At 34.7% G+C, this 26,808-nt stretch overlaps 5 protein-coding genes across 12 annotated transcripts; 1 reads left to right on the top strand and 4 right to left on the bottom strand.

The window, feature by feature from the left end:
• Positions 1-5,127: 5,127 nt before the first annotated feature.
• Positions 5,128-6,070, bottom strand: LOC135267253 (uncharacterized). Of its 2 annotated transcripts, none has more exons than XR_010335645.1 (3): positions 5,691-6,054; positions 5,507-5,642; positions 5,128-5,459 (listed from the first exon to the last, which is right to left on the bottom strand). XR_010335645.1 is itself a non-coding variant. In XM_064359417.1 (3 exons), exons 1-3 carry the CDS (start codon positions 5,788-5,790, stop codon positions 5,170-5,172), a joined length of 516 nt encoding a protein of 171 aa, XP_064215487.1. In that variant the 5' UTR covers positions 5,791-6,070; the 3' UTR covers positions 5,128-5,169. The 2 variants fall into 2 exon arrangements, 1 of the variants encoding a protein (XP_064215487.1); XM_064359417.1 differs by having other exon boundaries at positions 5,128-5,449; positions 5,691-6,070.
• Positions 6,071-8,048: 1,978 nt separating this feature from the next.
• On the bottom strand, positions 8,049-9,126 carry LOC103314899 (uncharacterized). The gene is made up of 4 exons (XM_015984466.2): positions 8,926-9,126; positions 8,527-8,655; positions 8,194-8,479; positions 8,049-8,144 (listed from the first exon to the last, which is right to left on the bottom strand). Exons 2-4 carry the CDS (start codon positions 8,585-8,587, stop codon positions 8,129-8,131), a joined length of 363 nt encoding a protein of 120 aa, XP_015839952.1. The 5' UTR covers positions 8,588-8,655; positions 8,926-9,126; the 3' UTR covers positions 8,049-8,128.
• A 1,275-nt stretch (positions 9,127-10,401) lies between these two features.
• Positions 10,402-22,697, bottom strand: dome (domeless). Its single transcript, XM_001807008.4, has 15 exons — positions 22,441-22,697; positions 18,300-18,435; positions 18,098-18,249; positions 17,926-18,052; positions 17,742-17,877; positions 17,507-17,688; positions 17,126-17,461; positions 16,768-17,076; positions 16,567-16,721; positions 16,212-16,521; positions 15,995-16,159; positions 15,774-15,949; positions 15,621-15,726; positions 12,082-12,246; positions 10,402-12,032 (listed from the first exon to the last, which is right to left on the bottom strand). The coding sequence occupies exons 2-15, from the start codon at positions 18,412-18,414 to the stop codon at positions 11,164-11,166; spliced, it is 3,303 nt and encodes a 1,100-aa protein (XP_001807060.1). The 5' UTR covers positions 18,415-18,435; positions 22,441-22,697; the 3' UTR covers positions 10,402-11,163.
• A 60-nt stretch (positions 22,698-22,757) lies between these two features.
• On the top strand, positions 22,758-25,089 carry LOC135265221 (uncharacterized). Of its 5 annotated transcripts, none has more exons than XM_064359246.1 (5): positions 22,758-23,426; positions 23,479-23,611; positions 23,673-23,864; positions 23,918-24,561; positions 24,625-25,089. In XM_064359246.1, exons 1-5 carry the CDS (start codon positions 23,087-23,089, stop codon positions 25,056-25,058), a joined length of 1,743 nt encoding a protein of 580 aa, XP_064215316.1. In that variant the 5' UTR covers positions 22,758-23,086; the 3' UTR covers positions 25,059-25,089. The 5 variants fall into 5 exon arrangements, 1 of the variants encoding a protein (XP_064215316.1); XR_010335569.1 differs by having other exon boundaries at positions 22,770-22,809; positions 22,924-22,990; positions 23,049-23,611; positions 23,918-25,089; XR_010335567.1 differs by having other exon boundaries at positions 22,760-22,990; positions 23,049-23,611; positions 23,918-25,089.
• Positions 25,082-26,802, bottom strand: LOC135267210 (uncharacterized). Of its 3 annotated transcripts, none has more exons than XR_010335571.1 (5): positions 26,533-26,802; positions 26,287-26,480; positions 25,949-26,236; positions 25,527-25,887; positions 25,082-25,462 (listed from the first exon to the last, which is right to left on the bottom strand). XR_010335571.1 is itself a non-coding variant. In XM_064359248.1 (5 exons), the coding sequence occupies exons 3-5, from the start codon at positions 26,341-26,343 to the stop codon at positions 25,099-25,101; spliced, it is 1,131 nt and encodes a 376-aa protein (XP_064215318.1). In that variant the 5' UTR covers positions 26,344-26,411; positions 26,464-26,480; positions 26,533-26,802; the 3' UTR covers positions 25,082-25,098. The 3 variants fall into 3 exon arrangements, 2 of the variants coding, with proteins under 2 accessions (XP_064215318.1, XP_064215317.1); XM_064359248.1 differs by having other exon boundaries at positions 25,527-26,236; positions 26,287-26,411; positions 26,464-26,480; XM_064359247.1 differs by having other exon boundaries at positions 25,527-26,236.
• Positions 26,803-26,808: the final 6 nt, after the last annotated feature.

Here is a 26,808-nt window from a genome sequence, read left to right as displayed (position 1 = left end):
AAGCCAGGTGGAGCCGAATACAAAGCGCCAGTTTTGGCGCACGACAGTGGACCCGGCGCATCCACCAATTAATTAGCCGGCTAATTGGCCCGCTAATTCGGTGGTGCGGAACAGTCCGGTCTTCGGTCTCCTCCAGCGATTCTAAAAAAGGAACGAATCGCTATTATGTTTTATGGTTTTACTGTAAAACGACACCTGCAACTTTAAAATTTAAATTTATTCTCGTTGTGATTGCTATCTCATCTGTGATGTGTTTTTTAATAAATATTTCCCAACTAATCAAAAAAATCTTGTCATATAAATCATTATTTTTTCCCTTGGACGAATATAGTGGAGTACTTGACGTCAGAATGTTTACGCCAAAATAGCGTCTTCAAGGCCAACAAGGCCTTAAACAGCGCGCAGTTAGCTAATTGAAAAACGTCTCAATTATGCTTCAGTTGGTACTCGGGAGATAATTTATTCCCGCCGCCATTCCTTTAAACGGTTATATTACATTACAAATTTCAATAAGAGACGCATACGTGACGAGAATTAATTACCTGGCCGAGTGTTTTAGGCGAGAACCGGGAGCATCAACCGAGAAATAATAAAATAATATGAGAAATAATCAACGATAATATACCGGCTGTTCCGTCTAAAACCAAAAATAGAGCAAAGTGATGGAAATTATGTTTATGTTTTTTTTAATTTCGTGATTTGGAGAAGTTCATACTCATTTTTTTTAATAGAATACTGCAGTTTTTATATCACTATATGAAAGAGAATTAAATTATCCATGGGCCTGTATATTTGTATTTTACTAGATATAGCACAGTTTAGCAAAGAACCATTTCTTGAACCACAAAATTATGTTATGCTTTCCGTTAAAATTACTTTTTAAATAATTTTGCTTCATAATTGAGTTTTTAATGAATAAACGCTTAGAAAAGATAAATGTTTGGTCATTTTTGACGCAGTTTGGTGATTTTTTTTCATTCTAATTTAATAAAAACGGGGAAAAACTTGATTTTTGATCTAAAAACTTGTTTAGATGCTCAAAATTTTGAAAAATAATGTCATTTTTGACCTAATTTGGTGATTTATTGGCTTACTTTTTAAAAAAATTAGATCTAGATCTAAAAATCTACATTTTTGGTTATTTTTGACCAAGTTTGGTAATTTTTTCGTTCCAGTTTAATAAAAACAAAAGAAAATCTTGATTTTTGGTTTAAAAACGTGTTTAAAGTCTCAAATTCTCAAAATTGTTAGTTTTAACATAATTCTATGATTTATTGGCTTACTTTTTTAAAAAATTTGATCAATAATTGAGTTTTTGCTGAATAAACGCTTAGGAAATTTAAATTTTCGATTAAATCTAGTGATTTCTTTCATTCTAGTTTAATTAAAACGGAAAAAACCTTGTTTTTTTATCTAAAAACGTGTTTAAATTCTCAGAACTTGCAAAAATAATGTCATTTTTGCCATAATTCTGTTTACTTTTTAAAAAATTTTGCGCAATAAGTGAGTTTGTGTTAATAAACGCTAAGGAAAAGTAAATTTTTGGTCATTTTCGAACAATTTTAGTCATTGTTTCGTTATAGTTTAATAAAAACAGAGGAAAAAGCTTTATTTTTGGTCGAAAAACGTATTTAAGTCCTCAGACCTTGCAAAAATAAGTCATTTTTGACATAATTCAGTAATTTATTGGCTTACTTTTTAAAAAAATTGGCGCAATAATTGAGTTTTTGGTCAATGAACGCTTAGAAAAGATAAATCTTTGGTTATTTTTGACTAAGTTTTGTGTTTTTCTCGTTCTAGTTTAATAAAAACAGGAAAAAAACTTGATTTTTGGTCTAAAAACGTGTTTAAATCCTCAGAACTTGCAAAATACTTGTCATTTTTGACAAAATTCTCTGAATTAAATTTTTAAATTTTTTTAAAAGTTATCAGCTATAATTAACAGCTGAGAGACATTTTTTTCAATCATAAGACAAGATTCAGACCAACTGTGAACCATTTCTAGATGTTCAGAAACACCAATAAAAGATCTAAGCTTACGCGGTCAAAGGCCCAAAAATTTTCAAAAACCCTTAATACTACGGAAATAGCAAAATTTAGGAAATTGATGAAAACTGCCTCCGAATAACTGAAAAATAGAGTAAAAAAGCAGCAAAATTGATACCGATTTTCGGTATAGATGGAATTGCCAATATCCTGATAATAAAATTCATTAAATAGGACCTAATGGATCGTGACATTGTGAAAAAATGCTTTCTCCGTTAATTCTCCGACTTTTGAACTGAAAGTATTTGCGTTTTATGTGAATTATTGCAATTATTTAGTTTGTAATGTTGATTTATTTAAAAAGTTTGTGTTAAAATATCTGCAAAAGACGGTCAACACCTGGGGCCTCGTGGCCCAGTGGTATAAGCGCCACTTACGACGGTGGAGGTCGGGGGTTCGAACCCCGGATCAGGTGTAAGAATTTTTCTATGAAAAAAAGTATAGAAAAGGTAAGGAAACAACACGTAAACTAAAATAAGAGACTGAGAGAACACATAGACGAATAAAAGTAAAGCGGAGCATAAAATTGAGAGAAATAAGAAAATAATGCGGCAAAAATGTAAATGTACGTAAAGGCCCCAAATTGTAAATGTACTTTTTGTTTTGAGAGAAAAAGAGATGAACGTAAATGTGAAATATAACTTTAAACTTTAGTTGACTTATACACTCGGTATCTTTTGATGGAATCTGATGAAAAATTAGAGAATTAAATTGAAAAAAGTGGAAAAAAATGCTTTCTCGAGCTAATTCGCCGACTTTTGAACTGAAAGTATTTGCGTATTATGTGAATTATTGCAATTATTTAGTTTGTAATGTTGATGTATTTAAAAAGTTTGTATTAAAATATCTGCAAAAAACGGTCAGCACCTGGGGCCTCGTGGCCCAGTGGTATAAGCGCCACTTACGACGGTGGAGGTCGGGGGTTCGAACCCCGGATCAGGTGTAAGAATTTTTCTATGAAAAAAAGTATAGAAAAGGTAAGGAAACAACACGTAAACTAAAATAAGAGACTGAGAGAACACATAGACGAATAAAAGTAAAGCGGAGCATAAAATTGAGAGAAATAAGAAAATAATGCGGCAAAAATGTAAATGTACGTAAAGGCCCCAAATTGTAAATGTACTTTTTGTTTTGAGAGAAAAAGAGATGAACGTAAATGTGAAATATAACTTTAAACTTTAGTTGACTTATACACTCGGTATCTTTTGATGGAATCTGATGAAAAATTAGAGAATTAAATTGAAAAAAGTGGAAAAAAATGCTTTCTCGAGCTAATTCGCCGACTTTTGAACTGAAAGTATTTGCGTATTATGTGAATTATTGCAATTATTTAGTTTGTAATGTTGATGTATTTAAAAAGTTTGTATTAAAATATCTGCAAAAAACGGTCAGCACCTGGGGCCTCGTGGCCCAGTGGTATAAGCGCCACTTACGACGGTGGAGGTCGGGGGTTCGAACCCCGGATCAGGTGTAAGAATTTTTCTATGAAAAAAAGTATAGAAAAGGTAAGGAAACAACACGTAAACTAAAATAAGAGACTGAGAGAACACATAGACGAATAAAACGTAAAGCGGAGCATAAAATTGAGAGAAATAAGAAAATAATGCGGCAAAAATGTAAAAATGTACGTAAAGGCCCCAAATTGTAAATATACTTTTTGTTTTGAGAGAAAAAGAGATGAACGTAAAGGTAAAATATAACTTCAAACTTTAGTTGGCTTATACGCTCGGTATGTTTTGATAGAATCTGATAAAAAATTAGAGTTAAATTGAAAAAAGTGGAAAAAAATACTTTCTCGAGTTAATTCTCCGATTTTTGAACTGAAAGTATTTGCGTTTTATGTGAATTATTGCAATTATTTAGTTTGTAATGTTGATTTATTTAAAAAGTTTGTGTTAAAATATCTGCAAAAGACGGTCAGCACCTGGGGCCTCGTGGCCCAGTGGTATAAGCGCCACTTACGACGGTGGAGGTCGGGGGTTCGAACCCCGGATCAGGTGTAAGAATTTTTCTATGAAAAAAAGTATAGAAAAGGTAAGGAAACAACACGTAAACTAAAATAAGAGACTGAGAGAACACATAGACGAATAAAACGTAAAGCGGAGCATAAAATTGAGAGAAATAAGAAAATAATGCGGCAAAAATGTAAATGTACGTAAAGGCCCCAAATTGTAAATGTACTTTTTGTTTTGAGAGAAAAAGAGATGAACGTAAATGTGAAATATAACTTTAAACTTTAGTTGACTTATACACTCGGTATCTTTTGATGGAATCTGATGAAAAATGAGAGAATTAAATTGAAAAAAGTGGAAAAAAATGCTTTCTCGAGCTAATTCGCCGACTTTTGAACTGAAAGTATTTGCGTATTATGTGAATTATTGCAATTATTTAGTTTGTAATGTTGATGTATTTAAAAAGTTTGTATTAAAATATCTGCAAAAAACGGTCAGCACCTGGGGCCTCGTGGCCCAGTGGTATAAGCGCCACTTACGACGGTGGAGGTCGGGGGTTCGAACCCCGGATCAGGTGTAAGAATTTTTCTATGAAAAAAAGTATAGAAAAGGTAAGGAAACAACACGTAAACTAAAATAAGAGATTGAGAGAACACATAGACGAATAAACGTAAAGCGGAGCATAAAAATGAGAGAAATAAGAAAATAATGCGGCAAAAATGTAAAAATGTACGTAAAGGCCCCAAATTGTAAATATACTTTTTGTTTTGAGAGAAAAAGAGATGAACGTAAAGGTAAAATATAACTTCAAACCTTATTTGACTTATACGCTCGGTATGTTTTGATAGAATCTAATGAAAAATTAGAGTTAAATTGAAAAAAGTGGAAAAAAATGCTTTCTCGAGTTAATTCTCCGACTTTTGAACTGAAAGTATTTGCGTTTTATGTGAATTATTGCAATTATTTAGTTTGTAATGTTGATTTATTTAAAAAGTTTGTGTTAAAATATCTCCAAAAGACGGTCAGTACCTGGGGCCTGGTGGCCTAGTGGTATAAGCGCCACTTTCGGCGGTAGAGGTCGGGTGTTCGCACCCGGAACACTTGTACTGTACATTTAAATAAAAAAGTGTAGCTTTTAGTACTTTTTATTAAAAAACTGTACAATAGTTAGTCACTTGAGTTTGCGTGTTTTGGCGTGAGGGCCCGTGACCGTGACCACAGCCCCCTGGTTGCCGGAAAAGCCGCCCCCAAAGGCAATATCAATAGTTTGTCCATTAAACGTGTACTGCTGAGTGCCGGAAAACCCCGCTGAAGCCGGCCCACCTCCGAAACTCTGGCTCAGGGCGCCCGTGGCCGAGGCCCCGAAGGAGCCCAAAGGGCCGAACGAGTTGAAAGACTGCGCCTGGGCGCTGGCGGCAGACGCGGAGAAAGGCGGCTGTCGCAGCGGTTTTCTAAAAGAGACTGAAATATTAGACGTAAATAAGTGTGTCGTTTTTTCCCTGGGTCACCTTATTTCGCGCTTGGTTCTGATTTTTGGGGCCTCAGTGGTGCCGTTTTGGGTGCGGGCTTGCCTGGCATTGCTTTTTCGTCGCACTGTTAAGTGCGACTCGACCACGATTTCGTCGAAAGCTGGCCCAAAGGCCGCTGAAACATATGGTCGCTTTCTCCGTCGTGTTTTGGTTAATCACTTACATTTGGAGTCCTTGGTTGTATCCTCGGTATCTGCAGGAGCCGTGTAACAAGCACAAATAAAAACAACCACGAGGAAAATAAGAGTGAAGAAGTGTTTCATTTTAAAAGGAGCGGCGAGAATTGGAGAGAAAACACTGAACTTGCTGTACCACTTGCCACTTCTACGACCTCGACGTTTTCTTCTCGGTTCAATCGACTTCAATATTTCGTGAAAAAATAAGAACCCCCAATTTGGCAATTCGTGAACCGGTTAGTGGACGTGGCTCTCTGTGAGGCGCATTTAAACGATTCTTTGAGCAGGAAATAACTGAATTTTCTGTTTGGATAATTACTCAGCTTACGAGAATGTGTTTTCGGTTTACTTAACTTTTTAATTCCTGCCACCCGTACCAAGGTTATCTCTTATTTTGCTGAAATTAACTGTTCTTGACCGTGATCGACGGTCCTTGGGTTACATAATTAATCCATCATTTTTCGATGGAAGATTTTCGCATAAAAACACGAATTAACCATTTTCGATTTCAAATATACCTAAACCCAAACAAGTTTTTGCAATTTGAAATTGTTCAAGTATGACTCAAGATCTGATAAACAATTCAGTCCATCATCTGGATTTTCCACTGTAGTAAAACGCTTCACGGTCTCGCTGGAATTGTGATTTACAGAAGTATTTATCCGACTTCCTTTCACACAGCATCAAGGAAGGTCGCTTTCATTGAAATACCGTAAGTTTCCGACCTGTAATAGCAATTACAGCAGCCGGAAGCCGGCCCGGAAATTTAACGAAATTTTCATTTTTTCGAAATTAAGTGGAAACAACTTCTTGTTCATTTACAAAACAAACTGCGTGCTAAAATTTTTTATATTATTGCTAATACTTGAAATGAGGAATATATAAAGAACTTATTTGCCAAATTTTGCGAAAAAAAACGTTTTAGACTCAAAAATTTGCTTAAACTAATCACAGACAAGAACACAAGTACTTCATTCTTCGCAAAATAAATAAATTCTTTGTACAAAAGCAAAATATCTCTAAGGAAAAATTCTAAAATTATGTTATTTTTTATTTCGTTTGTAATTTTGTAATTATAGAAGGTGTTTTATTTTTCTTTTTTGGCTTTGTATTTATAAAAAATGATTGTTTTTTATTTATTTATTGTGTTTACGCTTTGTAATTAGTGTTTTCATGATGACTCTTTAAAATAATGAAAGAAACAGTCGCCCTTATAAAATAAGACAATAACGAAAAAATGTTTTTCCGTGAAAATAGTAAAAAAATATAATAAATGATTCGGTCCAAAAAGTAAAACAAGACAAAGAGTGAAATACATTTTATTAGAAACAAAAACACAGACGCTAAAATTAACTAATAAGTAATAAATAAATAATAGATAAATAATAGATAAAAATCAATTATTGGTGCAATTTTATTTTTTTGTGTTGGATTTATTTTCTAGAAAATGATTGGTTTTTTATTCATTTTTTGTGTTTAAACTTTGTAATGAGTGTTTTTAGGATAATTATTTAAAAAATAATGAAACTTATAAAAAAAAACAACCGCCATTATAAATTAAGTTAATAACATGAAAACAATCTTTTGCGTGAGATTAATAAAAAAAAAATAATTAATAGCCCAAAAAAATACATTAGTAAAATAAAATAAAAAATGAAATACTTTTTATAGGAAACAAAAACACAGAAGCTACAATTAACTAATACGTAATAAATAAAAAATAAATAATTTAGTCCTTAGTAGTCAAAAAATCTAAAAAATTCAATTATTTTATTTTATTTTTTGGCCTCATTTTATAAGAAATTATTGTTTTTTATTTATTTATTGTGTTTAAGCTTATTACCAGAGAGACAAAAAAGTGCCTTATCAAAAAAATTAAAAAAAAAAGTCGGTTGTCATTTAAAAAATTTAAAATGGCGATTTAAATTAAAATTAAATTGACCTGTGCCTTATTTTATTTTATTTTATTTTTTTCGGAAAATGACCCATAAGAAAAATAAATTAATTTTATGGGTTACTTAAGTCATATTACAAAACTGTTTGTATAGTATGTATACAAAATAGTTACATATATTTTTACAAAATTGGAACTGTCAGTAAATTATTATTTAATGCATATGGATTATATCTTTACTCTAATTTTATGATCGATGTGAGGAAATAGAAATCTTTGATAACAGATTAAAAATATCAGAGAAAAAAAAATTACGTGAAGAAGAATTTATTAGTAATTTATTTATTTTCCCAAAGAAAAATACTTATTAAAGTAAGTACTTTAAATACTTATTAAAAATAAATGTTAAAGTATGATTTGGTCCAAAAGGATGCATTAATAAAACAAAACAAAGAGTAAAATACTTTTTATTGGAAACAAAAACACAAACGTTACAATTAATTAATAAATAAATAATACATGATTCAGTCCTTAGTAGTCAAAAAATCTGAAAAAAAATAGTTATTCGTGAAATTTCCTGGAAGTAGCCTATTTACCCGCCGCCTCCGGAGGCCTGGGACTGACTTTGCGATAAAGCAACGGAGTAGGGGCCTATGGCGATGGCCGCCGACTGGCTTTGGCTCTGCGAGCCGCCCCCGTGTCCATGACCGGAACTTCCGGACGAACTGGCGGCTACACTGGCACTTCCGGTGTGAACGGGTTGGGGGTGGTAGTAGCCGCCGCCACCGTAGCCGCCACCGTAACCGCCTCCGCCACCGCCGCCGAACAAGTTGCCCAAAATCGGCTTCTTTTTGAACAAATGGGGCGAGCGGGCTTCACGCACTGTACAATTTTTTTGAGTAAAAATAATTAATTAATTTTGGGGTTACCGTGAGGCATGGCGAAAGCCACCGCCAGGAGCACACAACACAGGAACACTTTTGAGAACATTTCGATTCGAAGATCGGTTGTTTTTGAGGGAGCTTGGGTTCATATTGATTTTTATAAGAACTTCCCCTCTACAAAATAGTGTCTTGTTGTACTTGAAAATGTGCAAAACGTGAAGGTTTTGCATCGGATATTAAAAATCCGAACATTGTCTGGGTACGATTTCTTTAATTTGACATTAGTGCAGCAATTCCGAAATTCAATGTTAAGTTGCCACTTAATTATATTAATTGTGGTTCCATCTAATCTCGAAATTTATGCTAATTGCCGACCTTACAGGCAAGGTTTTTAAAAAATTATTGTGTTAGTTCATCCTGTCATTAAACCGAACTTGAACTTACCAAACCAAGTTCAAACTCATAAATTTCAGTTCGATCACAGCACCAGAAACCAGATCTCGTGGCATATTTCGCCCCAAAAAAACTCAATGCGATGGTCCACTGAGCAAAAAATAACTTTACTATAGCATATTTTTTTGAAAAGTTTTCCACAAAACAGGAAACGCGTTTTTACACCTTGTAGATTAAAATATCACAGTACATTGCAGTCCTGTAATTTATTCAAGGAACATTAAAAATTTTGCGTGGTCGTAGGTTAACACCAATGACGTTTCCCAGCAAATACCACGAAATATGGATGCACAATATTTTCAACTTTCACTTTATAACAATAATAAGGGTAATAAAATTCAGTTTAACTCTGGTCTCGAGTCAAATTTCAATTTTTACCCCAATAACTACTCAAAATTGCCTTTGTTAAAAAAATTATTTATTCCAATATTTCACGTGCTGTCAACAAAGTAAATAATTATCACAGAAATTATTATTTGTTATCTAATAAAAGCGGCTGGTATTTTTCATTCGAATCTATGATTTATCAGATTAGAACACGCATTTCAATTTGACAATTGACACTTCAAAAAATCCAACAAAAAAGACGAAAAGTCGGTGGAAATTCTCTAATTAAAATGGGAAAAGGGCTTTTGAGGGTAAGTAAATTGTGGTTTTAAAAACGGGGCTGGTGTTTTTGTCTTCAGATTGCCGGCGTGCGCTTTATCTTAGTGAGCAAAAAATTCCAAAATTTAAGCAAATACTTCCGAAAATAATAAAAAAATTATTAAAAAACTGTGTTTTTTTAGTACAAAGCTTCAACTCATTAAGTCTATATACCACAGGTCCGGTTTGTTCTGCAGATACCTTAAGGTACTACAAGGTTTATTCGACGATTTTTTTTTTAATTTCTCATGTGCCTTGTCCTTTTCAAACGATTTCCATTCTTTTTAGACGAGTAACTATTTAACTAAAACAAGTTTAAAAACCCAACACACCAAACGTTTATTTGAAACACAACGCGTTTGGTCATCCTCAGGTGAGTTTATATTCTAACCTGAGGATGACCACTTTGTGGTTGAAACGCGTTGTGTTTCAAATAAACGTTTGGTGTGTCGGGTTTTTAAACTTTGTTTTAGTTAATTTCCACGCCAAGAAAATCCAACAAGAAGTAGAGTAGGTAACTATTTAGTTCCACCTTTTGGAACAAAACCAAATAAGCTAAATGCAAAGATCAAATTAATAGGTAAAAATTTTCTTCATTTTACGAATAGTGACGATCTAGGCAAAGCTTTTTTCTTCTAGTCGTACCAAAATGACCAATTTTTTTGATCATATGAAATTAAAGAGTAAATATGTGTTACCTATGCAAAATCTGATTGTAAGAATTTGATATTAATTTATTATTGTAAATATTTTTTTTACATTTACTTTCTTGGATTTTGTAACTTCATTGATGTCAAAGGGGAAGCAAATAAAAGACAGGAATGTATGATAAATATATATTTGAGTAAATGTGATAATGGAAAAGGAACAATGAATTAATATGAATAATATAATGAAAAGGTACAATTTAACATTCACATTCATGACACAATGTAACATTTACTAAAAAATCGCAACAAATCTTCATCAGACAAAATTACGATAATTTACAAGTGTTAAAATAATTGACGTTGGTGTATATACAGTTCAGGCCTGATCGATCAAATCTAATTTGATTGCAGTCCAGTCAAATTGAAATGCATTCAGGTACAACACACGATGACATAACCAATTCCAATAAAAACAAAGGGCAAGTAAAGGCCACAATTATTCAACACATTAGGAACAAAAATTGCTGCCACACATAAATAAATAAAATCATGACGATCCATGTTTATTTAAAATAACACGAAAACAAAACATAAAATTGAATCTGTGCAGTTATTAACAAAAGTGTCAAATAATTGGTAAAATAAGGTAATTTCGATCTGACAACGATTTGGATGGCATACACATAAACATAATATATAATAAAACACAAACAATACATTCATCAACACCAAATTTAAGTATAAAGCCAATAATTAATTATAAAACCGATCAGTTCGCGTTATCACTAATTGGCATGCGTAAAGCACCTGGCAAGTTGTCTACGGTTGGTAGCAATAACTACACACATTCAGTGTTTCAGTCCATAGTTAAGGCACAGTTTCGACCACCAAGTCATCCGCCTGATCCTACCGCTAACTATTTACATAACTTAGCCTAAAATGTAATATGTACATATGAATTCTTCATCGGTTCAGTCTGATTGAACGGTATGTAACCAGGGTTGATCGTCTTGGGCGCGTCCCCCGTCATAACATATGGCGAAGACTCGTCTGAAACCTCACTACTGGGCTTGTACCCCATTTTGGTCGCGTCCGTGGCCGTCACCGAGATGTAGGGCGAGTCCCCCTTCGCGTCCAGCCCGCCGCCGAAGTCCGGGGGCTGGGTGAAGGGGATGTACCCCGGGTTGATCGTCTTGACCGCATCCCCTGTCATGACGTACGGCGAGCTGGCCTCCGAGCCCCCAGTAACGGAAATGTACGGCGTGTCCGAACTCGCTTCCATCACGCTGTAGGCCGCCGGCTGTTCGGTCCCCGAGTCCGAACTGCTCGAAATGTGCGTGCCCGATTCGAGGGACGAGGTCACACTCTCATGTCCTGAACTGCAACCACTCGAATCACCACTAAAATGTCTCCCTTCACTCATCTTCACAAGCAGGAGCTCCTCGTCGGGGGGCGAGTGCGAATCGCCGGGGTCTTGCCGCTTCTCCGTGCTCCAGGGGACTAAGGTGTGGTCGGCCACCACGGGGGCCAACCCAGGGGGGAGTTTTACCTCAACATCACGCATGAACTTGCAGTGGTTGTATAATCTAGTCGAGAAGAAACCGACGGAGACCACGGCAACGATTGCGACGAACAGCAGCAAGTACATGATGTAGTTGATTGGGGTTTCACAGTAGTTTTCGAGTTCGTCGCTCCAGGGGCCGTCGTAACTCCGATTGTCTATTTTGTTAACAGCCTTGACTGATATGTAAAACGCGTTGAATTTACCACCATCGCCGCAATTCTCAATCACGAATTTGCGCTCTGAAAGCGAGAAAATCACAAGGGGTACACGCAAAACAAAAAAACTTACTCGTTGTGTTGTATTGGAAAGTCTTATTCTCACTCTTGTGTTTTTGACGGAACTGTACAACGTAATAATCGTTGCGCCCACTGGGCTCTTCTGGCTCATTCCAAACGATCGTAATCGAAGTATCGTTACGCAAATCCACCGTTGGTTTACGGATTTTGCTCGGATCTGTAACAGTTTTATTGTAGTTATCACACAAATAAAATATTTTTTTTACAAAATAAATTATTCACGTATCGCATAAGGTCCAAGTTGAATGTTTTGATGAAATTTGACTAGTATTAAAAAAACACTAAAGTTATGTTTTATCAAATAGAACACCTAAATGTTATCGCATTTTTGGACGTACTGATGGTTTTGATCTAAACTTGTTGATTTTTTTCATGAAAACTCGTTTTATTTAAAAAAAATTACACCAAAATGAAGAACAACAATGCACATCATTCATGAGCATTTTGTTACCATAGAATTGCAGCAACGTTTTCTTTGTACACCATAAACTTTTACAACAGATAATGGTGTTTAAGTTAAGCAACCTTCACAATAAGATGTTTTAAAGTTTGAAGGGTTTAAGGTAAGAATAATAAAAATTTAATGGTGTAAAAAAATGTTGCTACAATAAACCATAGCATAACTATAAAGGGCTATTTGTTAGAGTTTATATGTAATTATAAGTTTTAAGTATCGGAAACGGCCTGTATATGTACTTGAAAATAATTTTAGATGTTTTGTGTAGTGTTTTTTTTTTAATTTTAAAAGAGAGACATCTACAAAATCGAGGTGAAATGAAGCTAATAATTCAAATGAGTTTTTGGTGCAAAAGTCATTGCGGTACCTGTAATACCCACCAAGTTGCAATTTCCTGTATATTATGCAAGAGTGGTGGGGAAAATGCAGTATAGGTGAGTTGAAGTGCGGGCGCGAATGGTTTAATAACAACATGTGTACGGTAAGAAACAAAATTCTTGGAAATTTGCATAGTTGTACTAGTTCTGGATTTACAAAAACTACTAAATAATGTACTAAAAAAGTAATCACAGATTGATATATATTGCAGTTAGTTTGGCTATTGCAATTATTAATAATCTTTGATTTTGATGAGTTAACAGTCTGGTAATGTCTTATCTCTAATCAGAATTTATAAATTCTTCACAAATACTTGTCTTTCCACCAAAGTATAGCTCCATTGAGTAAATCCAAAACTATGAATTAATTTTATCTGGTGCATGTTATCCTTCTCCAACGCGTTGCGATAGCTAAGTGATGCGTTGTGTGGTAAAATTACAAATAATCGACATCATAACCGATACTCCTACCATGAATTGTTGCTTTGGAACGCAAAAATTATGAAGAGAATTTAAAATACTGCGAATTGCAGTTCCAACGAAGTTTCGTTGTCATATCGCACCGATATGAACACCTGGGAGGTGGCAGTGTTGTGAGTTGTGAATTAAAACGTTTTAATTTTGTCTAAAATGATAGTGGAAAGTGATAAAAACCACGTACAAATAATTCCTCAAAAACCGAAATTTTGAAAAGGACACTAATAATCCTGCAACTGGGGGAGCAAGAGGAGTGGATGAGCCAACTCCCTAAAATTTTCAAACGGTATGCTCCCTCTTGTGGTTCCCCAAATAGAAGGTAAGATAGTTTTAATTATTTTTTATAAAATTACGTAAACTCTTTTACTGTGTGTTGTATAAAATGCACAAAACAAATTTGAATGTTTATTCATAACATTTTCTTATAAAACACATTTCGAGTCGGTACTCAATAACCGAAAGTGTTCAAAATGATGACCATTTCTCCCCATGCAGTCTAAAGTGTTTTACAAGCCCTTGCGTACATTTAACTTCATGCAATGCTTCTGCTCTAATGATACGTTCAAATCATCTCAGTTTTCTGGTGGTGTTTTAAAGATTTTAGAATTGAAATAACCATTAGAACATTTCTAAGCTTATCAAAACTTTCACCAATCCTTCTGCACCTTTCCGCTTACTATTTGCACTGATCCAATTTCCTAAAATTTCAATCAATTCAACCATGTGTTTGCGGTTTGTGTTTATCTGGACGTCGTTGATTAAAAAGTATAGAAGTAAAAAAAAAGTCAACAAAGTGGCCACTGTAATAATTTAACAAATTCTCTTTTTTTATTAAAAGCTTTCATTTAACTTGCTTTATTGTCTGTCTGTCTGTTTCATATTTTCCAAGACAAATTTAAGAAAGTTCCTGTTGTTTAAATGTATTGAAATTTTGCATACTTACGTAATCTGCGCGATAAAGCAATTCTATACAGGGAGTTTGCAAGGTTGAAGTGTTTCTTTTAAGAGGTGCTAACAAGTATTGTTCTTAGAGTTTTAAAATACAATAACTTTTTTTTTATTATAGAAGCCGACCCTGCTCAGATCAAAAAAATTAAAGGACCATTGGTGTTAATCAAGTAAAACTGTTACAATTGTCATCTAGTTAGTCGAAAAGGCTCTCTTTTACAATGATAACAATCTTACAGATTTAATGAAATTGTATGGACATTGGACAATGCTATCAAAATGCAGCTGCGGCATTCAGAGAGTAATTAGAGTGTGAAAAAAAATAAAAGTAACATTATTGAAAATGTCGTATTATTATAATAATAATTAATTAATAATTAATAATTGTGATTATTACGGCAGTTAGACAGGACCGGACTTAGAAACCCTAAAAATTATCTTAAAAGCATTTTATTAAGACAATTTAAGCTAAAACTCTTAAGAATAATGCATAATATCTCGTATTATAAAAAACGTCTCAACTTCGCGAACAGTCTGTATACTTAATTACCCTCTAAAAGGGTTAAATGAGGTGTTAGAGTTTTAAAATGGAATGTTCGATTTGTACATAGCGCATGTTATATTATGAAGTCACGGTATGTGTGTAAAAAGCGCACTGTTCACACATTTACAGAAATATATTAATACCTAATCATTTTCATTACGTTTTGTTACAAAGAAATGTTGTATAAGCATTATTATTTTAAAATAATATTGATTTCTAAATCCATTTAGGTTGGATGGTAGACACAAAACAGAAATTAGGATGTGCTGTCAAATGCTAACAGTTGTTTTCTACCACATACCAAGTGGATCAGAAAAATAATGGTGTACAATGAAATAAAACTGCAATTTAGAGAAAAAGACGATCAGAATAAGTAAAGACTTAAGAAAAAATAAATAAATGTTTAAAAAAGCTTTTATGTAAAAAAAAGGAGAATATTTCTGCTTAGGATTCCAACATTTATTAAAGCTTTGGGAATGGTCTAAATCGTAACATACGGCATTACAGAATTACTTTGTTCAGTTGATCAGTAATTTTTTTCTTTTTTAGTGCATCTTTTAAATAAAAGCTTTTTTATATATTTTCTTATTTTCTAATAAAAATAATGAATAACGTTTCTATCTTCGTTTTGGAGTAATCAGTTTTAGGGGTGATTAAAAAAATGTGGTGACTGGAAGTTTTTAATTGCATGCATTTAATAATGACGCTTTACAGCGACAAACACTTACAGCCCATGCTAGTCGTCACTTGTAATCTTTCCGACTTCCCTGAACACTTCGTCGTACAAGCCTCGAGTTCTATCGAATAGTTTTCGAAGCTTTTGAGGCCAGTTATCTGAAAAAAGTTATTTTTGGTTGTGGCCACAACTGAAATAGACTTACCGTGTAGTTTAGTTCCGTTTTGACTGGAATTTTCTCGCAGAGCGAGCCTTTAACGCAACAATAAACAACATAATCGCGAATTATGCCATTGAGAGCTTCGGGTGGCTTCCACGCGACTCTAATCGACGAATTCGTAACTTTTTGTATAGTCACATCACGCGGAGGTGTGCTGGGAGCTGGAAGAAAAGTTTAGGAAAAGCTGACACGTTCGCGTTAGTTACCATCTTCCAGCGTGGTGTTGTACAAAGGATCGCTTTGTTGGCTAAAAGTCGTATGCTTGGTTTTCACCGAAACCGTCAACATGTATGTCGTGTAAGGGTTCAGATCGGTTATATTTCCGCTTGAGAGCATCGAAGTTCCGTCGAAGGTGCGATTGGCTTGAGGCGCTATCGATTCGAGTTGTGAGAAAAAGTAACAATGTTGCAATTCTATTATTACCTTTGCATTCCGTATGCATTGGCGATTTGATCGGGCAATAATAAACAACGTAACCTTCGACGCTGCCGATCCGATCGGCGCAGTCCAGCTTCCAGCCCACTTCTATGAAAGTTGAGCCGACGCTATTTATCCAAACATTTTTCATTTTGCCCATATTTTTGTTGTGGATGACGGTACAGGACGCCCACAACATGCCGCTGCTCCCGTTATGCGTGTTTGCCGAAATCGCAAATTGGAAAATTTTGTTCTTCTCAACTATCATAGTTTTCGAAGTCGTGTTGCTCGAGACCACGGTCCAGTTCAACATGCCCTGAAATATCGAAATTATTTGGCGCGATTTTTCCCACCTACTTACGTTGCACTGGTAGGGCCTATCTCGCTCATTGCTACAGGAAAAAATCGTGTAGTTTGTAATGTACTGGTTATCCAACAACTTTGGGGCCACCCAAGTCAATTCGTAGACACCGTCCCCGAACTCAACTTTAGTGAAACTCCACGGCTCCTTAATACCTAAAAAAAGCGTAAAGAAAACGTAAAAAAAATCATCAGGACGTACGATCTGTCTGTTTCGGTATAAAAACCGACGATTTGCGCGCCGAAGTCCCGTTTGAATTTTCCGACCAGATATTGAACGTGTAGCTGGTCGAGATGGACAAATTTTCGAACTTGGCGTAAGTGTTGGTGAATTCGACCGGTCGTATCGCCGGTTCGCCTTCCACAGCAATGCCGTAGTGAAAATCGGGTCCGTTCTTTTGCTCCTCTTTGATTTGTTTCCAGTAAACGTAAGCCTCCCGATTTTGCAAGCTGTTACCAAAGGCCACCACTTCGAAACTCCCGACGTTTGTTTCCGGCGGCTCGTCCGGTACTGGAAGTAAAGTTTGGGAAATTTGTCGCACAAATAAACCGTTTGTTACTTTTGCTACTCGTCCAGACTGTGATGGAGGCGTTGTTCGACCACATTGACTCGTCGGAAGGCAAAGCTTTGGCCGATCTTAGCGAGACGCGGATGTCGCATAAGGCGTGTGCGTATTTTAGGTTGGTCAAGTTGAAATAAATCTCGTATCTTTTTGGGTTTTCCTTGATTTCGCCGCCGAAGTGCCACTTCTTTTCGTAGTATTCGCATTGGTAGAGAATCCGGTGGTGCACCCCTGGCCAGAACGTGCGCATGGAAAGGGGCACCATCCAGTAGAGATAGATCGAAGACGAGGTTGTGTTTATAACTGTGAGATTCTCGGGAGGGCCAGACAATACTAAAAGAAGAGTCATGGCTGGAATTTTCGCTCGTTTTGGCTTACCGTGCGCAAAGTGTTGGAAGGGGTAACTCTGCCGATGTGTTCCGAATTTGTTTTCCATCGTGAGATTGAAATTGTACACCTCGTGCACTTGGCGGTATTGTGGGGTCGTGGAGACGTTCCACATGCAGCTCATGCGTTTCGTTTTTTCGGAGTAGTCAATATGAGGGCACGCTTGAATGTACCTAAAGCCGGGTGTTCAATTATTTATTTTTTTATTCAATTATTTGAGCTTTACCGAGCTGCCCTGCCCCCTAGAGTGAATGTCAGGTTGTAGGTTGTTTTAATGTAATTTTCGGGAGGCGTCCATGTGCACGTGAGGTTGTCATAATTGTAGCTTATGCATTCAAAATCGGTGACAGGTTGAGGTTTCGCTACAAATCAAACATTACCAATTGTACCAAACAATTAATTAGACGTACTTCCAACAGTGACACAGTTCATACAAACCGCACTTTTGTTATATTGAAGACAGGAGTAGGTATCACTTGATACTTTAGGTGGCTTATCAATGTGTAATTTAATGGCTGTGGAGTTTATCACTTCGATCTAAAACACCCAATGAGGAAGAATCAAACGAAAAAAATCTCTTACCATTTCGGGCGGAACCGCATCCTGGTTTCTCACAAACGATAAATTAAGACTAGCATCGGGGCCGAGTATATTTTTACTATTATTAAGTAAGACGCATATTATATCTAATGGATTTCCGTATTCTATTACGATGTCTCCTTGGGGTACCGTGTCTAAAATAACCCTGTAATTATTTGCGCCCACACTATCACATTCAACTTACACCCTCCGAAATCTAAGCCCGGCGAACACATCGGTTCCATGGCTAAAACAAGTCCACCGGTGCCGAACAAAAGGAAAACTTTCATATAGAAGTGACCCCATCTCTTTAAATCCATTTTTGTTCGATTTCAAACAATCTACAACATTCAATTGCTTTAATTACCCACAAGTCAAACCGCATTGTTCATGTTATCGCGCAAATTAATGAGAAAATGTATTTAATAAAATCATTTCCATGACCCCGCATTATTTATTGCCACATTAAGATAATCGCTTTAGAAAATTCGAACAGTTTAGTGAGTCGCGTCCATTAAAACGCAAAATTTATTATGCAACTAAAAGTTGTTACATTATTTACACGTGAACCGAAACGTGGCTTGTTTACACTTACCGATGGAATTGTTCGAAAATGGAATTTCTGCGCCTCTGCTAGTCGAAAAATGAGGAAACACCTTTCGAACTGTGTCCACAAATAGTTAAAACAAATACCAATTTAAATTTAGTAACGCTTTAAAAAATATATGTTTACTCGTTATTTCAAGCAGTAAAACTACTCATATTTTAATTTAGAACTTGCAAATTTACACAAAACTTTGCTCTGTGTCCAATTACAACACCCGGAGTTCAGTGGATTTTAATAAAAATCCGATTTTCCTAAATAAACGAAATAAAAATTTATCACATTGCTAATCGTTCATTGTGACGTGACGTTTCGCAAGTATTTTGATTTTCCGACAAGGAAATAACAAATCACAGTTACCATAAAAATTATACAATGCTAACACTAACAACACTGAGTGCAGAAAATTTCGCTCCAATCTTTTATATTTAGTCCCAGAAAAACGAAATTCGAACCAACTCTTAAGCATTATTTTAGAAACAAACTGTTTCGTATTATTTAAACTCGTACTTGGAAACACAACACAAAACAATTTATTGTTGCGAAACAGCGCAAAACACCCTTAGATAACAACGTCATTATTTTTCAACCCAATTATTCAGTTGATGTTATACAAGGCAGTAATTATTACTAAGCAGGATTTTTTGCTTAAAAAACACTCATTAACAATGTTTCTGAAGAAGTATCCTCACTTATTTATGCATAATATTGATAATTTCAATAACAATATGCAAATTCAAACCAGAAAGAGTTACCATTTAACTGTCCTACCCATAAAAGATCGTTAAATTAACTGAGAATATATAAAATGAGTTTAAGGTAACGCATAAAATTCATATTTTCGTGTCATTTTTCAAAAAAAATCCTTGTACAGATGAATTTAGTTTTTTAAAATACTACATTTCGACACCACTGTTCGTTGGCTTTTGAGTAATGACGTCATATTTTTTTAAATGACAACCGATATTTTTTTGTTTACTGTTTTTGATAATACAGGGTCGCTAAAAAATATGGATACAGATAAATATTCTCAGAACGGTTTAACAGAACACCTTGAAATTTGGGAAACAGTTAAAGGTGTTTAAATTCTATCATCTGAGATTTTTTCAATCTTCTACCATCATTTATTTTAAAAATACAAGACTAAGTTGTTTTTATTTTAATGTGAAATTAATTCATTTTTTGAAAAAAATTTTTCCTGAACAAATACCCATCTTTAATTTTATTAAAAGGTTTTTAAAAAATTAAAAATTAAAAGATAAAATTTTGAAATTTAATTCTGGATTTCTGGATAAAAGAACTAAGTTAGTTTGAAAAATACTATTAATAATGATCTGTCAGTTGTATATTTGCCAAAAATTAAAGTTTTAATTGTGCAGTAGTTAGTTCAACAAACAAGAAGTCAAATGAATTAAATTTGAACATCTTTTGTAGCATAAAAATAATGTATTTCGTATTAAAATGTGTTCTTTCTCAATGAAAAGTGTTATTTTAACAATTATTATTAACTTGTACGTAATTTTTGTCAAAGTTCAAGCAACAAAGAGCTATCGATAGATAATAACAACATTTCCAAGGCTAACTAAATTTTACATTTTAAAAAATTTTATTAGTTCGATATTTTTTTTTAATTTTTTATTAAATAAGGTATGCATGTGTTATACCCACAGAACTCAGAAAAAATGCTCTTTCTAAAAATAATAAATTTGACTCTACTTGCCATTAAAAAAATCAAGTTAGCTTTGTATCTTCAGAACAAATGTAGATAGAAATTTGATAAGCATATAATATAAACCATGGAATTTTAGGCAGTATAAGTTTCGATGAATAGTTTTAATAATATTTAACTGTATCCATACTTTTTAACGGCATTGCATATTTCTTTATTTATTTATTTTTTTTTTGAATCAATCAATGGTTTACTAGTTTTTAGTAAGGAAAAAAAGGAAAGAAATGGAAAAGTAAGATAAGGAAAAAAGTAAGGAATTTCTTATAATTTTAAAACTAACTTTTCACTTTATTTTAAAAGAAAATCATAATCAAGATTCAATTTCCTAAAGTGTTTGATGATACCTCTTGACTTTTAATAAAGAATAACAACATCCGAACTTCAGTCACTGTTATCCGAGAAATCAAAAGAAAAGTACAAAAAGACGTATAAAGAGTTCGAGAACTGGTGTTTTATTTTTCTATTCTCAAACAAGTAAACAATTTCTCATCAAATTTCACTAAATATGATTTCACACCTTTAAAAATAAGACACCATTTATTGAAAACGTGCTAATGTAGTCGCTACAGAAACTTATTTACCTCACGACTTTCATTATTTATTTATTTATTTTTGAATGTACAAAAATCACTGCTTGTATTTATAACGGACGAAGCTTTTTCTGCCGATTTTTTTAAAACTAATAAATAACGTGTTACAACAATATTTGTAAAGTGATAAAAATTAATCGTTAATAATAATAAAAAACTAATGAATCAATCAATGTTTTACTGACTTTTGTGTAGTAAAAAACTGTGGTAGAACACTTTAATGTACTGAAGAGATAGCTTACAAAGTGTAGGTATCATGTGTTGTTTAACGATCAACTATCATCACAGTAGATTACAAAATATCATTTCATTAATTTCACACTTCTACTTAAGATATGACCGTAGACACCAAATCAGAATCTCTTCGTTTGGTTGGAACTGAATTAAACAAAACGAACCCATAATTAACTAATTATTTAAGGCAAAACAAAAAACTCCGGTTGAATTTGTTAGTAGTTATAACACGATTCCTCTTTATATGTAAAAAATGTTTGTGACCTATTTGAGGTCAAACTAGTTACACGTACTCACAAAACTGTTCTTTGGTAGCTAACGTGTTTATTTATAACTTCAAATTGAACTGAAGAAAAATACTCGAGGCAAATAATAAAAAGCATGCAAAGTGGTAAACTAAACTACTACAAAATTACATGTTTTAAAAATTTGGAAAAAACAAGATTGCAATAACTGAATTAAGTAATATTTGGGCAACCTTTAAACTCTTGCCACATTTCTCGAGTAAGAAGTTGCACATCAATTTCCGAGTTAGGGGAACTGTGACGTTGCAACGTTATTTTTATACTAATCAATTTGTTCCATTGGGAAGAAAGTCGTGATAATAAATAATGAGTAGGTTATTTCGAGAATTACGAATACATTGACAGAATCTAAATAGACTGGAGATGGTAGAATGGTTTTCTAAGAATTCATAAATGGACGAGCCTACGAGCTTAATCTGATAATGATAAAAATTTATTCTTGGCTCAATTAAATTACAACGAATGGAGAGTCAATTAATGATTGAATTCGGATAGAACGACTCCCAGTTGTGCTCATTACACTTGCTAATTTAATAACTGGCTAATCACATTACGAAAACTATTACTTTGCATGACACGTTCTCAAAATCAATGTTATTGATTTATTATCACAAATCAGTCAATGGTGGGAATTTAAACGCAGTATTTGCACCACCAGACCTTCACAACACAATTGAATTGAAAAGTACAATTCCGGGTATTTTCGGAAAAGCTGATTCTAAGTAGGCAGCTGAAACGTCAATCACAATGATAAACACGCTCGGCACACAAATTATCGATATTTGACAGCGACCCCGCAGTAAACAGGGGCCCCTTTGGCCCTCCGCCCCAAAAGAGGGACAAAAACGCACATTTCCTGCGAAAAATTCAAAAATACAACATACTTAAGTTGTATGATGCACCATTCTTGAAAACAGCAATACTTGGAATCGAGAATACGTAGACCAGGCCGAGCCTGTGGACTAGTCGAGTTGGTGGCGAGTCATTTCAGGCATATTACACAAAAACACTTAAGCACTGCACTGGAGACACTTTTTGGGCTCGAGTTTATAACATTTTTACAATAATTCGGTCCTTTTTCCACGATTTCTTATCAACATACCTATGGAATCAGAAAACACTCACTGCGACGCACTCCATAGATCCCTAGTTCAGGTGCTCTCCACGTGGCGGCAGCACCGGAACGCCAGACATTCTCAAAATGTTTAGATAAGAGCGCAATACGCGCTATCAGTGTGACGTAGACATTTGAGGTAGGTCAGCACCTTAAAGCTAAACAATCGCCATTTTCAATGCTTTTCTTATGGGCATTTAAAAGTTTTTCGTATTTCTTTAATGCTAGAAGTGTAGGAACATTACTTTTACAGAGAAATGATAGCTATGAAAAATGCAATGTCGTTTCTTAAAGATTTTAGCAACTGAGCTAATATTTCTGTAAGTTGAACACATAAATCCTTTTCTAACCTAACTTTTTTCAAACTTCAAAATTCAGTTTTTCTTAATTTGGACATCATATTGATGTAAATTATTATGTGGCCTTTTAAAACTGAGGGAAAAATGGTTTGCCACACTAATGACATTGGATTTCTTCTGAATGACGAATTCATGGGGTGCAACCGGCGCAACCCCAATAAACGGGTTGTTTTCTGTCCCCCTCCCCCATCACGAGGGATGAATAGCAGGTATACGAGGGTAGAGGGTTCAGGCACATACATGGTTGAAAGTAGTACGGGTTGTGAGTTCTGTGCTTCTTTCGTGAGTGTCTTTTGTTATCGTGTTTTTTCCGATCGTTCTCCATATCTTCGTGTTCTTGAATTTTTAAAATTCTGTTTTTCCAAGACATTATCTCATTTTTGTGGTACATCATTAGGTATGATTTGTGAATAATATTTTGTTGCGATACTTTGATAGTTCATGTGTAGTAGGTTTTTACATCACAACTATGGGAATGTGTTGGGCTCCAGATTGCAAACACTATAGTACTCGCGATAAATGCCATTTTTTTAGTTTTCCTAAGTCGGGAAAAGAACGAGCACTATGGAAAAAATTGTTGAGGTAATTTTTAATAGATGTTTTGATATTAATTTTTAATTGCTTGTTTCATTGTTAAATGTAGAAGAGATGTAGAACCCGGACCAGGAGCCTACGTTTGCAGCTGCCATTTTCGGGATGGAAGAAAGGAAAATGGTCCTGAATTATTTTTGCACAATATCGCAAAAAGAGCCTATTTTCAAGTGGAATCTCCAGAAAAAAAAAAGATGAAAAAACAAGGACTCCCTTCTTGTTCTAGTTCCGCTGAATCATTAAGGTAAAAAGTGAATCCTAGTTTTAAATTGATTTACAATTTGATCATTTGAATAGTGTTGATATACCGGAAGAAACAGTACCATCGACAATGAATTTAGAGGAAGTGCCATCGACGTCTACAGCCGTAGTTGCAGCACCAGCAGATATAATTCAAGATGCTCCGTTAGAATCTATGGGTGTGCAAGCACCCTTGGTGTCACATGCGGCTCTTGAAGCAGAAATGTATTTTCTCAAAAAGGAAAATGCTGAACTTAAAGCAAAAATACAATATCTGACAGTACGATTTTGCTATGAAAATGTTCAAGGAAATGACAAACTCATTGTTTTATATACCGGTCTTCCCAATAGCCAGATTTTCGAAGCATTGTTTCACTTAATCGAAAAGTTGGACATAAAATATTACCACAAATGGACAGTCCAAAAGTTAACTAGAATTGACCAACTCTTTTTAACCCTAGTAAAATTACGACTCAATTTCCCTCAACTTGATTTGGCGCAACGCTTTGGGGTTGCCCAAAGCACAGTTTCTAATATTATTTTAACATTTGTCCATGTAATATATGAAATTTTATATAAACAGTTTATGACGACAATGCCTTCGCGCGAAAAAAATAAATCTTGCTTGCCAACATGTTTTAGCAATTTTACTAATTGTAGAGCAGTTCTAGATTGTACCGAAATTTTCACTGTGGTATCACGTAAGTCTATGTCAACACAGAAATTAACATATAGTACTTACAAACATCATAATACTTTCAAAGGGCTAATTGGAGTTGCACCCAATGGTGTCATCACATTTGTAAGTGATTTATACGTGGGATCAACTTCTGATCAAAAAGTTGTTTTAAATTGTGGAATAATCGACATGTTAAAAACTGGAGATATGATTTTAGCCGATAAGGGATTTTTGATCCAAAATATTCTGCCACCAGGGGTCACTTTGAATATTCCACCTTTTTTATCAAATGTCCAATTTACACCAGAGCAAGTTAAGTGTACCGAAAATATTGCACGTGCAAGAATACACGTCGAAAGGGCAATACGCCGATTAAAATGTTATCATATTTTAAATTTTTTGCCAGAGTCTTTGTGCCACTATGGAGATATTGTTTTTAAAGCGACTGCCGCTTTAACAAACCTCCAATTTCCATTAATTAAAGAGGTAGCAGAATTGTTTCAGGATTGTGATGATTAAAATAATGTAAAATAAAAACCATCTATTTATATACAGTTTATTATTGTGAAATAAAGGAAATATATTGGTCAAGATAAAATTCTTTTAAAATATTGATATTTTCTGACCACCCCGGATCTTTTTCAATTTGAAATATCTCTGTGCACTTTGGTGTCCACACGACAAAGTAGCAGATACTTCGACCAGTGATGTGCATTTGCCCCTGTACTTGGTGGTAATAATTGTGATTGCTGTTAAGATTAATGTCCTCATTTTCATCCCTCCAATAAAAATATTTTTTATCCTTCAGGGCTTCAGACAAACTGTCAGTGTCCCTATATTTATATGGGCATTTAATTTCGAGAATCCCATCTTCTTCCACTAATCCATCAGGACTTGCTCCCAAAAAGCCTGATTCTTCCAACCTACAAAAAAAAGTAATATTACATTATTCATCTAAGTTATACGTGTTAATTATTTTCGACCTACCAAAATCCCGTCTCTTGGACTTTAAGATTCGTCGCTTCTTCAAATTCTCTGAGCGCTGTCTTCTCGTGGGTCTTACCCCACTGCACAGCAGCAACCCTGTCAAGCGAATAGCCTTCCGCCAAATTTTTAAATAAAGAGGGTGGGAATCTTCGTCTACTGCAAGCAGATAGTACCATGCCAAACCTGCTGGCCGTTAAACGATGTTTCCTTGCTACATGCCAATTTTCGTTAACATGTTGGCCCCGAGTGCACGCCTCAACCAGTTTAATGCGTGCCTCATCTATTCTGCACTTCTCCAAAAGAAACTTTTGTTTGTCTATGGCCTGCACGTATTCTAAGCTTTGTAGAATTTCTTCGATATCTGCAATAATTTTTCTGGCTTCTTCACTTGCTTCTGGTCTTAGGAGCCAAGTGAAGCCCACCACATTCGTGACGCCTATTTCGGCACGGAACTGAATAATTTCGTCCTCAGTAGAGGACCTAGACAGTGCCGTATAGTTTGATAATTTCGGCTTGTAAACATCAGCTAACTTAATGACTTCTGTTTGTGGTGTTGTTTTTGATGGGGCACTCCACTGACACTCAATGTCAGTAGCACTTACATTATAATGAGCATAATATAATGCTGCAGCCATATGATGGCAAGCCACGTTGCCCCTTGGGCAGGTACAATGTGCCGTCTTAACCCCTTCTTCTAGGTCATATGAAATCTAAAACACACTTTGTAGAAGAAATGTCTAACAGTTAAATAAATACAAACCTCCACAGTATAATTTAGCTTTTTCATGCTCGGTAGAACTTCTGCAGAAATTCTCATCGGTTGTACTGTGCCATCAAACCTAAATTTGGTGACGTGACCGCTGGTAAAAGCATTTTCTCCCCGAACTAAAAAGCGATTACCGTCCCCAAAAAATTTCGCAATAAAGTGAAACTTAACAATGTGCTTTTCTGCCACTAAAATGCATAAATATAATAGTTTCTCAAAGTATAATTAAAGCTTACTCACTTTCTCACCGACAACGTGGTTCCCTGTATTCTTTTATAAAGTTCGTATTTTCACAAAAAGTCACTTCTAAATTAAATTAAAGTCTCTAGTGGCACAAATTACACCCGCTGCAGCTATTTGACACGTTATTAACGCACAAACACAACCAAAAAACCGAAAAACGTATTACACCACATGTAAAAGACTGGTTGTTTAGCTTTGAGCAACTGACCTACCGTAATAAGAGTGGGGAGGTGACGTCACGACTGATAGCGCGTATTTCACAAATTTCTTTCA

The sequence above is a fragment of the Tribolium castaneum genome, chromosome 10 (genome assembly GCF_031307605.1).
Source record: "Tribolium castaneum strain GA2 chromosome 10, icTriCast1.1, whole genome shotgun sequence".
Lineage (NCBI taxonomy): Eukaryota > Metazoa > Arthropoda > Insecta > Coleoptera > Tenebrionidae > Tribolium > Tribolium castaneum.
The sequence above is the reverse complement of the archived record's forward strand: the minus strand, read 5'-3'. Positions and strand labels throughout refer to the sequence as shown.

Coding starts and splice junctions, on each gene's coding strand:
- LOC135267210 (XM_064359247.1), bottom strand. Junction 26,237..26,286: donor AGCTAAATTATACTGTGGAG/GTTTGTATTTAT, acceptor AGTGTGTTTTAG/ATTTCATATGACCTAGAAGA. Junction 25,463..25,526: donor GTCCAAGAGACGGGATTTTG/GTAGGTCGAAAA, acceptor TTTTTTTTGTAG/GTTGGAAGAATCAGGCTTTT.
- LOC135267253 (XM_064359417.1), bottom strand. CDS start 5,790: ATGAAACACTTCTTCACTCTTATTTTCCTCGTGGTTGTTTTTATTTGT. Junction 5,643..5,690: donor TACAACCAAGGACTCCAAAT/GTAAGTGATTAA, acceptor CATATGTTTCAG/CGGCCTTTGGGCCAGCTTTC. Junction 5,450..5,506: donor AGAACCAAGCGCGAAATAAG/GTGACCCAGGGA, acceptor AGTCTCTTTTAG/AAAACCGCTGCGACAGCCGC.
- LOC103314899 (XM_015984466.2), bottom strand. CDS start 8,587: ATGTTCTCAAAAGTGTTCCTGTGTTGTGTGCTCCTGGCGGTGGCTTTC. Junction 8,480..8,526: donor GGCTTTCGCCATGCCTCACG/GTAACCCCAAAA, acceptor AAAATTGTACAG/TGCGTGAAGCCCGCTCGCCC.
- dome (XM_001807008.4), bottom strand. CDS start 18,414: ATGGATTTAAAGAGATGGGGTCACTTCTATATGAAAGTTTTCCTTTTG. Junction 18,250..18,299: donor GGGCTTAGATTTCGGAGGGT/GTAAGTTGAATG, acceptor GGGTTATTTTAG/ACACGGTACCCCAAGGAGAC. Junction 17,689..17,741: donor CTAGGGGGCAGGGCAGCTCG/GTAAAGCTCAAA, acceptor ACCCGGCTTTAG/GTACATTCAAGCGTGCCCTC.
- LOC135265221 (XM_064359246.1), top strand. CDS start 23,087: ATGTGGCCTTTTAAAACTGAGGGAAAAATGGTTTGCCACACTAATGAC. Junction 23,427..23,478: donor TTTTTGTGGTACATCATTAG/GTATGATTTGTG, acceptor GTTCATGTGTAG/TAGGTTTTTACATCACAACT. Junction 23,865..23,917: donor AGTTCCGCTGAATCATTAAG/GTAAAAAGTGAA, acceptor TCATTTGAATAG/TGTTGATATACCGGAAGAAA.